This window comes from Girardinichthys multiradiatus, chromosome 3 (genome assembly GCF_021462225.1).
Source record: "Girardinichthys multiradiatus isolate DD_20200921_A chromosome 3, DD_fGirMul_XY1, whole genome shotgun sequence".
NCBI lineage: Eukaryota > Metazoa > Chordata > Actinopteri > Cyprinodontiformes > Goodeidae > Girardinichthys > Girardinichthys multiradiatus.
In genome coordinates this window covers 8,249,873-8,261,921 of record NC_061796.1, presented here as the reverse complement: position 1 = coordinate 8,261,921, position 12,049 = coordinate 8,249,873, and the positions used below count along the sequence as shown (strand labels likewise).

Genomic DNA, 12,049 nt, shown 5'->3' with positions numbered 1-12,049 from the left:
TGTTTTCGTAGGGTAGTTTAGCATACCTTTAAGTAAGAGTTTCACTTCCCTAAAACTGCTCCCTAATTTTGGTGTCAAATTATATTTGCAGTTTCAGTTCAAGTATCTGCTTTACATTAAAAATTGAAAAGAATTTAGTTTTCAAGGGGAAATTGTGAAACATAAAACAATTTACCACCTGAATCACAAAACGGTACATTACTCAAGCTGTTTAGACTGTATATTAGAGCAATCTTAATTTCAAGGGTCTACACAGCATATCACCTGCCTATCCCTGTCATCCTCCATTGTAACATCAACCTTTTGCATATCGTTCTTCATTACATTCTTCCAAATTTTCTGGACATGTCCAAACCATCCCATGTAACTTTGTCTCAGCCTGAGCTGTCCCCTAGGTATACTCATTTCAAATGTTGCCCACTAGGATTACTCACAAAGAAAATCATAACATCTGTAGCTTTGCCACCTCCACTTTACATCTTGTGGTTATTGCCAATGTCTCAAAGCCATACATCATCAAGGCCTCAATCTTGAAAACCTTGCTTTTTACTTATGCAGCAATCCCTCTCTCACAAATACATGTTGAAACTCATCTTCATCTGCTCTACCTGGCCTGCACTCTCTTCTTCATCTTTCATATGCACTGCCAATTACTTTGGATAGTTAAAGTACATGAAATGGTAGTGAGGCACCCAAGGCAGATTGATGGAAAATTCAACTTTAATAACAAATCCAAAGTCCAAAACTCAAAAAAACCCACAGACATTGGCAAATAGGGAAGGAAGAAAACATAATTCAAAAGATGTCTGAATACAGGCAACTTGCAGATCAGAATCAGGCATAGAATGAAAGAAAACTAAAGAATATTACATACATAGAAAAGTGATTATTGTCTTGGGAAATTGTGGAGATTAATTGACTGAGTTTTGAGAGCTGTGGGAGGACCAGTGAACTGAGGCCAACGTACTGGGAAAAGGTCTGAACAAAAGAAATAACCATAAAACATCATAAATTAACACATAAATGACTCACTCTATAAAATACAAAATTAACACAAAGTCTTTTCCATATCACAGATGATAGCAGATATTTAAATTCACCTACGTTAAAAACCTCTGCTCCAAGTAATCTAATTGTTCCTCTCTTCTCCCTCTCATTTACATCTTGCTTGGACTGAACTTTATTCCTTTTCTCCTTGAAGCTTGCCTTCACCTCTCCAGGCTTTCTAATACCTGCGACCTACTCCTACTTTAAACCACAATGTCATCTGCAAACTTCATAATCCTACGGGACTATTGACCTTATCTATTGCCATGTGTATCACAATTACAACCAAAAAATACTTGAGAGCTGATGCCTGATCCCCATCCGTCACTTCTAACACACAATTTATCACTGTATCACTCTACTACACCACCCCAACATACTTTTCTGCCACTCCTAACTTTGCCATATTATTGTTTATGTCTTTGGCCGCTGTTTTTAACCTTCTCAATACTTTTTTACTTACCCTCTGAATGCAATCATCAAATTATTTTGACTTTCCAATCAGCTAGTCACTAGTCAGGGCAGATCAAGCTGAAAATAGATTATTGCAGACGCATAGACAATTTTTCTGTGCTTCTCTCTTTACCCACAAACAAAAAAACTTTAGAAAATGGGTTGAATTGACATAGTTGTGGGTATGATCATGTGACAAACCTGGGTGCCATCAGGTCCAATCAGATCCAATGATCCCATAGTGCTGTAGAGAAAACGTGTGATCTTCATGAAGTTGTCATCTCCAATGGACCAAGACCCATCAACCAAAAACGCCAGGTCAGCCTTGGCTTCCTTACACACTAGACAGACATGACACGCAGAGAGATTTAGTCAGCCCCTCATTTTACACCTGCATTTAATAACTTATTTTTAAAAAAGTCAGACAAGGACAAAGCAAAAGAAGAATATTAACAGGCTGTCTAACATATTCAGACTGATTAAATATTCAAAGTAAGACCAACGGCAAATATACATCTCCTAGAAGCGGGTACATTTGTAAGGATCAGGCATTGAGAGCAGTGTACACAGTGTTAAGTTCAAAAGATGAATTAATAGTGTGCAAACATTTCAAAAGTCACAGAAATAACCCTATTTAATGGGTTTATGTGTTTCATGTCTTCTTTTGTTAGTAACTCAGTCCTGTTCTTGGCCCCGCAGTGACTTGGCTACCTGCTTTTATTCTTCTCAGGTTTCTCAAGACTCCCAGAAGCCATATCATAGCAGCTGTAAAGTTGTTTAGGGGTTTTAAAAGCTTTTCATGCTCAAAGTCACAGAATTCCAAGCAGTGTTGATGACCCTACCGGCCCCCATAAATGTTAGGGAAAACATGAAAGATTTTGGTAATTCTGAAGCAACAGAAGAGGATAAAACAGGAGATGGGTTTTACTGATATTTTTCTATGCATTCAGTCTGTCCTCCCATTTTTTTTCAGCAATTTAAATAATCTTTTAACTTTTTCAGGATCACTGTGTTTTTTAACTCTCCCATCTTCGTTTCTGTTTCTCTGTTTCTACTTTATGCAGACCAATCTTTGTATTTATTTTTTTCTAACCCTCATGTTTGTGCAATTTCATCCCTCTGTTGGTTTTTTTGTCTATCTTTTTCATACAAAAAACCCTCAAATCCATTCTTTTTTTCTGTTCTTTTTGTTGTTGTTGCAAATACAGGTCGCATGCAGTTTCACATGGAGGCACATGTCTGACAAAGGTCAGAAACTTAAACAGAAACGCTTAAAGACGGGCTCAGCAGGTGAGTTGGTTCATGTCTGAGAGATTAATGTTGTAGGCTGACCTTTTAAAAGAGGAGGAGGCCAAGGATCTTATGGGTGGGAGTTTGAACCTTTTTTTCTGAGGTTGTTTGTTATTTTTAGCCATTAAATAATGTCAATTATGATCAACTGTGATTTATGCTATAACTGACTTAATTTATACATCACGGAACAAGTTACAGTTACTGTAACCTTAATGCAGTACAAATAAAATGCTTCATTTGTCAAGTCTGACCTGTTTGTAGCTCCAGCACACAGATCCTTCCTGCTGTCATTTGCCAATTAAAATTCAGGGGCCACTGATAAATGATGTGAGACTACATGTTGAGCCAGTTCATATGTTGATTGCAAACATGTGTTTTAGCCTGTGTTTTTGTTTTAGAATTCTACATTTGAAAAGTAATAAAAAGTGAAACCTTTGTTAGACTAGAGGCGGTGGTTTAGGTAGTATGTGAATATTTAAGTTTTGGCCTCAAATATTACAAAATATTGGCAACAGAGACATGTGATATCATTTATTGCTGGCTAAGGCACAACCATACACATACGCACACACACAAACACACACGCACGGACGCACGCACGCACGTATGCATGCACGCACGCACGCACGCACGCACGCACGCACGCACACACACACACACACACACACACACACACACACACACACACACACACACACACACACACAAACAAACACACACACATAAATGGAAGGCCAATAAAGCAAAGGCACAGTGAGAAACAACTGGTTCACAACTGGTGTTGCCAACCAGTAGTGTTTTATTCATAAATCCCTTTGTCATGATTTGTGGGTGTTTTTGGATTCTCCTTAGTATTATTATTATTCTGGATAGGTTTTGAATCATGCTTCTGTTATTTTCCTGGTCATGCTTTAGTTTTTGTCTTCTAGTTCATGTTTTGTCAAGTTAGGGTTTTTGGATCTGGTTATGCTTTAGTTTCATGGTTTACTGTTTAAGTGTATTCAAGAGTCTCTGTTTTGCTCCAGCCACGTTTTGTTCTCTCCTGTCTTCAATCATCTTCATTTGGTTCACCTGCACCTAGCATTCAGTCTCCTCATTTCACCTGTTTCTTGCTCCATATATACACATCTGTTCTGTTCATTCCTCGCGGAAACATTTTGGATCATTCACTCACTCTGTTAATGTCTTGTCCTTTTGGTCATGCCAAGCCTGTCTTACCAGCCTGCCCATGTCTGTCTTTGTCTTCACCCTCTGAAGTAAGTTTTTTCTTCATTAAATCATTTCACCTACCATAATGCTGCGTGTCCGTCTGCATTCCAGGGTCCCCCCCTACACTAGCCTTGACAGACTTATTTGCGACCCTTTTTAAATTTTAATTTGATTTTTTTATTTATCTTTCATTCTATTTTTATCAAATCAAACCCTTGAAGAAGGATCGCTTCAACTTTGAAATGTTTTGGTTTAATACAGTCATGCCCACTCTGAGGTGAAACATCAACTGGGACAACAAAACTCAACTGTTAAGTCAACAGCCTACCCTTTGTGAAGATGTAAAATAAGACGGAAAATTCATTTTAAAGTTGGTTTCTTGATAGTCATTAAGAAACAATGCAAAAGTTTAAGTTTATGTTGCTACAGATGTCTCTACAATCCTGGCAACGCTGTTAAAGATCTGTAAAAAGGTTTAAAACAATTTTTTTATTGCAGCAGCATAATCCCACACTAAAAACTTTAATGTTGTTCTTCAACAGTAATGTTTGGAGTTTGTTTTACTTCCTTTCAAATTATATGAGAGAGGAGGTGGTTGACAAATACAGATAACTTGTGAGTGCACCTTAACGACAGGAAGGACTAGAGCACCAACACCAAAGCTGTGTGCAGGAAGAAGATAGGTATTTTCTGAGGAAGGTCAGATCTCTTAGTGTGTGGGGTAAGATGCTGGGGATCTTCTCATGGTCTGTCATTGCAGGTACAATGTACTGTGCTGTGGTCTGCTGTGAGAGTAGCATTAGTGCCAGGGATGTTGGAAGGCTCAATAAACATATTAACAAAGCAGGTAAACTCATTGGACAGAGCTTGGAGAGACAAGAGGTCACTGAACAAACTGAACTCCATCTTGGATAATCTATCCCACCCTCTTTATGACCCTTTGGGGAGACAGCAGATCCCTTTCTCCAACAGCAGCTTTTATCTGTCTAACAGATGACGTTCTGCTGCACTTTATTCCTGCACATACTGTAGAATTCTCAAACTATAAATAACTTGAATACCTTTTCTTTAAATAACCTATAAATCATGTAAATTCATTTAAACCACAGTGCCTTGTACATATTGTTGTCTTTTGGCCTACTGTCCAAAGGGGTTATTACTGTCTAGTTACTTTGATTACTGCTCTTGTAAATTTGGTAATTATTTGGTCTATTGTCATACGCTTCTATGCTAAACTATTCCTCTTCTGGGATCAGTAAAGTATCTATTGATCTATCTATCCATCTATCCATCTAAAGTTGAGCAATATTAAATAAAAGTATCCAGGAACTCTTTCTATTGATTCTATAGATGTTGTTTGGTGAATTCATGTAAATACAAATATTTTTTCCCAGCTTAATAAAGGTGCTCAAATTAAAAGGTAAAATCTTTTTAAATTATTGAGTGTGAAATGTTACTATTGCAATAAATATAAATTAAATGAAATACGTTTTACCCATCTTCCCCAGGGGTGCTAAAAGGGGTGCTGTTTCCAGTTAGAACATATTGGACAGATGGCTCAGTCTATTCTGAACGAAACCGCTTACAAAATCACTTGCTTAGCTTGTTGAATCTGACTAAAATGCAGTCCATAAGCTGCCAATCAAAGTATGCACCCATAAGATAAAGTGTTCTTCATGTTGTGGTTCAGGTTTACCTTCTTTAGCAGGTGGGATGGTGGGAGTGGGCTTTGTGGTGGGTGCTTCAGTTGGAGCCTGAGTGGGTTCTGGCACTAAATTTGTATTACCATACCGAAAAAGACAAGAATACAACAATGTCATCAGTTAATTATATCAGAGAGTTTATCTGCCAACTTCAAACATAAATAGCGTATTTGCACACCGAAATGTTAAACTAAGAAGCACAGTAAAAGATTGAAAGAGCCCATTTTTGTCAAGCTAAAAACCTTCCAGTTTCTCAACCTTTACCAACTGAGTTCTGGGCTTTTACAGAAATATTACCACACGCGAAAATACAAGTGCATGGACTGTCCAGCTGTCTTGTTTCTCTTAGATTAACCAGCCAATCTCTTAACTAGGTTAGATCTATTTAAAACGTTCTATACCTTCTATTAGCTGCAAAATATAGCTATTAGTATGGAAAATGCTGGACAGTAGAAGTACTCACATCAGTCGGGGGCTACCTGTAATACATTAAGATACATCCCAATGGATACAACTGGTTAAATGTAATACAGTATAGTTTAAGACCCTAAAGCATCTCAAGTCAGCTTACTTTGGATGCTGATCTAAATGTTTGAAGTAGAAAGCGGAACTTCTCAACTCCTGCCGAAACCAAACCCTTGAGCTAGCTGTTAAATTAAATCACCAGCTGTCTTCTGTTAAATTAAAGTGGGAATGTGTATGTGTAATTGTGTCTGAGAGTATGCGTCTATTTTCTATCTATAACCCTAGTTGTAAGGGAAGCGCTTTTTGTCCATGAAGATGTGAAATTCAGCTCAGCTCATCAGCTGACCGATGAACTGCATAAGCAGAATCTATCTTCTCAAAGGGAGACAGAGACATGACAGACTAAAAGGCAGCTTTAGCAAAGAGAAAATATTGTAGAGCTGAGATGGATGCATAGCAGAGAAAAGTTAGAGTTGTTAGAGGAATAGGGCTTAAATGAGAGTAATTCATAGCTGATAAATAGGTTTAAAAGTATGTTTTTATTCCTTCTGAGAATAAAAGCAGGCATACATACATGTCATGTCAGTAATGGATACAGACGGTCCTTCCACTTCCTGCATTTGTGTGTAAACACTGATCTGGTATTGACTACTGGGAGTGAGGTCATAGAAACAGTGGCGCGAAGCTGAACCTCCCAGGTTTAGTTCTTGTCTCTGACCATCTGGAAGCAGCAAAAAGAAGTCAAATAAATTATTAAAAATCAGATCAAAATATTATTTTACAAGAAGTATTTTTCTTGGAAACCAGAGAAGTGAAAATTTTTTAAGTAAGCCAATGGCAAAGAGAACCAGAAGTTATTTATTACAGCAGGCATTCGGATTAAAACAATAGATGTATAGATAATATTTGACCTCCATAATAGCCCACTTATTACATAATACAGCATTTAAACAATAATATTAATATCATTAATAGGAAGAAGACCAGAGATGCTACAAAAGTGTGATGAGTAGCAACAGATTTTGAATGACTGGAGTTGAAACTCAAAAATAATAGTTTTCTGATCGGTGAATGCACTACCAGGTCTATAGATTGTATAGACAAGTCTGCTGTTTATTAAGGCTGTGAGAGAGTGAGAGAGAGCAAGACTTTCTACACATAAAGACTTCCACTTCTGAAATGCTATTTATGCTAACCATACTAATTGCTAATATAAGTTACCATGGACAATTTAAAATGTAAACCACATAGCCCTTTTGTGTTTGAATAAATAACGCATGACATCTTATGACAAAGATCCTAGAACAAAATACTGTTCTTAAATTTTCTTATGTTGGCATCAGCCGTGCAAATATGGTAATACTGATTAGTTTTTGATGACAGAGAGGTGACCTAGGTGTTTTTTTTACATGATCAAAGTTCAAGAAAGGACAAGGTATTGTGACACATTTAAATACTGACAGTTTTCTACTGAAAAACAAAAAGCATAATTAAAAAAATAAATAAATAAAACACAAGGTAATAATGTGACAAGTTCTATCAATGCCTGCCGTAATAATTGACATTTTGCATTGGAGGTGAAGTGAGACCTGCTGACTAGGAACACCCGGGTCCAATGCTCCTTGTCTATTTAAACCTGGTTGCTCCTCATAACTATGGCCGTCCTTGCTCTCCCCATAGAAGTCTGTCCAGGTATCTGGTTTGGCTTGGTTTTGGTTTCCTTTGGTTATGTTTTTACTCATTTTATTTAAGGTTTAACACCATACAACACTTGCTCATTCAATCACAATTGATCTACTGATGACATCCCATACTTTAGATATTCTTAGTTTATTATTTACCACTTAAATTTTATTTTAATAATAAATAAAATGTATTGACTGCTGTAATTAGTTACTCTTCTTTTCTATCGGGACCTCCCGAGCCAAATGCTGACAATAATCTTTAACCTGTGCTACTTTTCAAAAACATCTTTTGGTCTACTGAAAAAATAACTACATTACTGATTTCTTTTCCCTTGCAAATTAATTCTGGATTGCAGAGTTTAGGGTAATATTTATCATAAAAGCAGAAAAAACACTTAAATAAATCTAAGGGGAAAAATAATTTAAGCTGGCAGCCAAAAGAGGATCTTCATATATGCAGTAAACACTGTAATGACTGCCATTTGTCAATTAGTCTAATTTTATTTCCTAATGTGTCTCATGCTGGAGAGTGATGAATCAGCTCCACCTCCATGAAGGAAACAGCCGTACAACTGCTACCCAATCTTTCCAGTTTTGCCAAGTTTTTTATGCAGCCAGTTGGCTCTGTGGAGTAAACTCTGAACTCTGGCAAACTCAGGCTAGAGTGAGATTGAAAAAGAACAAGTAAAAAATAGCTGGTATTTTCTGAGGTTAAATATATTAAGGCTTCATTTGTAAATATGTATCATTAATGACTTAAAGAGCCTTGCAAAGATTTTCATATCTTATAAACTTTTCAACATGTTGTTTGCATGTCTAGAAATTCTTTCAGAAATAGCTCAAACTCAGTCAGACTAGATGGGTCTGAACAGCATTTTTAAAGTCTTATCACAGATTCTCAATTTGATTAATGTCTGGACTTTGACTGGTCCTTTCTAATACATGAACATGCTTGGAGCTAAACCTTTCCACTGTAGCTCTCCCTAGTTTAGCTCCATTGACCAACTGGAAGGTGAACCTCTGGCCCTGGTTTAACTATGACCGCTTAAGCTCTCCCTACCAAAGAAAGCATCCCCACAGCATGATCCTCTCAACACCATGTTTTACAGGTAGGGTGGTGTGTTCAAGGTTTTCTACCAAACACACTCTTTTGCATCTTGGCAAAAAAGCTCAGTTTTGTTCTCATCTGACAAGAGCGCCTTTTTTTCTACTTGGTTGCATTGCTCTTTTCCCTACATGGCTTGCTGAAAACTTTAAACAAGCCTTCTTTTGGATTTCTTGAAACATCCGCAAATATGCACTGCTTTTTCTTTGTCTATCACCAAAATCCAAATAAACCATAGGTAAGTTTGTTGTACTATCATAACACAATGTAAACAAAATTGAAGGGATGTGAAAACTTTTGCAAGGCATTAAAATAACACATCTATTTTGCACTGAATTAGTTTATAGCAGGGTTTTTGGCACAGAAAAGTCATAAAAACTATGTGTCACAAAGCTCAACTCTGGTCAGCAGCAAAAAATAAATAGGCCCAAAAAATTGCACTCGTGGTCATTAAAATGGTTGCGTAATAATTTGTCATGCAAACAAGATGCACAAATGAGAGCAAAGTGATTTGTGCTTAAATTGAAGACTTCATTAACAAGGATAGTATCTGTGTGATGCTACTACAGATACAGTGTTGTTGCGCAGATGGTGGTGTTCACAAAGCATATCACCACATGTGACGAAGTTGGCTCACATGGAATGACTGTTGAGGCATTATCCAGAGGAAAATTATCCAATTGAAACAAAATGTTTTCACACACTGTTGAGGCAACTTTTTTCCTCGCTGTCTGATATTAAATCAGACTAAACTTTGGTTTTAGGTCAGTTGGGTTTATCAAAATAATTTCTATTTTCTAAATGTCAGAATTATCACGGAGAGAAATTTGTTTAACAATCTTTGAATACTTTCAAAATCAGATCTTTACATACACTAAGTTAATTCAGTGGCTGTAAAGAATTCAGCCATCGATCAGGTAGAGAATTGCAAAGCACTATAGGTCTGGTTCTTCCTGGGGTTCAATTTCCAGATGCACAAAGGTGTCAAATTTATCTGTTCAAAAACCTATACACAAGTATAAACACAATGGAAATGTCCAGCCACTATACTGTTAAGGCAGGAGAACAGTTCTGTGTGCAAGAGATCAACATGTTTTCATGCGAAATGTGCATATCAACTCCAGAATGTAAACAAAACACCTTGGCCCAAATTCCAGTAAGCCTTTTATTATTTGGACATTTGGCAAATAAAAATAATTTTGTTAATCCGAAATGATTTAAAACAGGAAATATTTAGTGTGATTATTGTTAAACAGTTATTACAATATTGTTATGTAAATATCTGGTTCAGCTTTATTCCCACACTTCCAGACATAAACAAGCAGCAATAATAAATCATATCAGTGTCATGTCAGTTACATCAGTGTTTTTCCTGAGTTGCCAAGCTATGATAAACCAAATAATACAGGACAGGTTTTGTTTAAAGTTTACCACAAACAATATCAGATTTCCTTTACATATTTCCAGAGTAAAGAGGACAAAGAAAATTATACTTGATCCATTTAATAGCACTGCTTCTTTATGACTAAAACGTTAAGTGGAACAGCAGTATTACAATGTTATTTAGGTAGAATATTTTTGTGTAGGTCAGCAGCACATAACAAAAACTCTGCATCATCAAAAGACAAGGCAGAAAATAAAATATAAACTGGGTCAGGCTTATACTGTGATGAAGAAAACTTTGTAATGACTAATGCTTGTACATAATAAATCATCTACAATACAGACCAAAAATCTGGACACACCTTCTCATTCAAAGAGTTGTCTTTATTTTCATGACTATGAATATTGTAGCTTCACACTGAAGGCATCAAAACTTTGAATTAACACATGTGGAATTATATACTGAACAAAATAGTGTGAAACAACTGAAAATATGTCTTATATTCTAGGTTCTTCAAAGTAGCCACCTTTTGCTTTGATTACTGCGCTGCACATTCTTGGCATTCTGTTGATGAGCTTCAAGAGGTAGTCACCTGAAATGGTTTTCCAACAGTCTTGAAGGAGTTCCCAGAGATGCTTAGCACTTGTTGGCCCTTTTGCCTTCACTCTGCGGTCCAGCTCACCCCAAACCATCTCGATTGGGTTCAGGTTCGGTGACTGTGCATGTAGAGTCCATCCGTTCACCTCTTCTGCGCCGCACAAAGACACGGTGGTTGGAACCAAAGATCTCAACTTGGACTCATCAGACCAAAGGACAGATTTCCACTGGTCTAATGTCCATTCCTTGTGTTCTTTAGCCCAAACAAGTCTCTTCTGCTTGTTGCCTGTCCTCAGCAGTGGTTTCACACAGTCTCCTCTTAACAGTTGTTCTAGAGATGTGTCTGCTGCTAGAACTCTATGTGACCTGTTCTCTAATCTGAGCTGCTGTTAACCTGCGATTTTTGAGGCTGGTGACTCGGATGAACTTATCGTCCACAGCAAAGCTGACTCTTGGTCTTCCTTTCCTGGGGCGGTCCTCATGTGAGCCAGTTTCTTTGTAGCGCTTGATGGTTTTTGCGACTGCACTTGGGTACACTTTCAAAGTTTTCCCAATTGTTCGGACTGACTGACCTTCATTTCTTAAAGTAATGATGACCACTCGTTTTTCTTTACTTAGCTGCTTTTTTCTTCCCATAATACAAATTCTAACAGTCTATTCAGTAGGACTATCAGCTGTGTACTGTATCCACCTCCTGCACAACACAACTGATGATCCCAACCCCATTTATAAGACTTGAAATCCCACTTATTAAACCTGACAGGGCACACCTGTGAGGTGAAAACCATTTCAGGTAACTACCTCTTGAAGCTCATCAACAGAATGCCAAGAGTGTGCGGAGCAGTAATCAAAGCAAAAGGTGGCTACTTTGAAGAACCTAGAATATAAGACATATTTTCAGTTGTTTCACACTTTTTTGTTCAGTATATAATTCCACATGTTAATTCATAGTTTTTATGCCTTCATTGTGAAGCTACAATATTCATAGTCATGAAAATAAAGAAAACTCTTTGAATGAGAAGGTGTGTCCAAATTTTGGTCTGTACTGTACACTTACAAGAATATGAGTTTGAAATGGTTTCTTGTACAAAGATCAGCACCAAAGTAC

At 37.1% G+C, this 12,049-nt stretch overlaps 1 protein-coding gene across 2 annotated transcripts in view; it reads right to left on the bottom strand.

Annotated features, from left to right (window-relative positions):
- The window catches only part of LOC124865666 (collagen alpha-1(XIV) chain-like), a 189,246-nt gene that overhangs the window by 91,014 nt on the left and 86,183 nt on the right, over positions 1-12,049 (bottom strand). For both annotated transcript variants that reach the window (XM_047360966.1, XM_047360967.1), the window contains exons 24-26: positions 6,745-6,891; positions 5,699-5,773; positions 1,702-1,841 (exon numbers count right to left, since the gene is read on the bottom strand). In XM_047360966.1, coding sequence (XP_047216922.1) covers positions 1,702-1,841; positions 5,699-5,773; positions 6,745-6,891 — 362 coding nt within the window. The remainder of the gene's footprint in view (positions 1-1,701; positions 1,842-5,698; positions 5,774-6,744; positions 6,892-12,049) is intronic.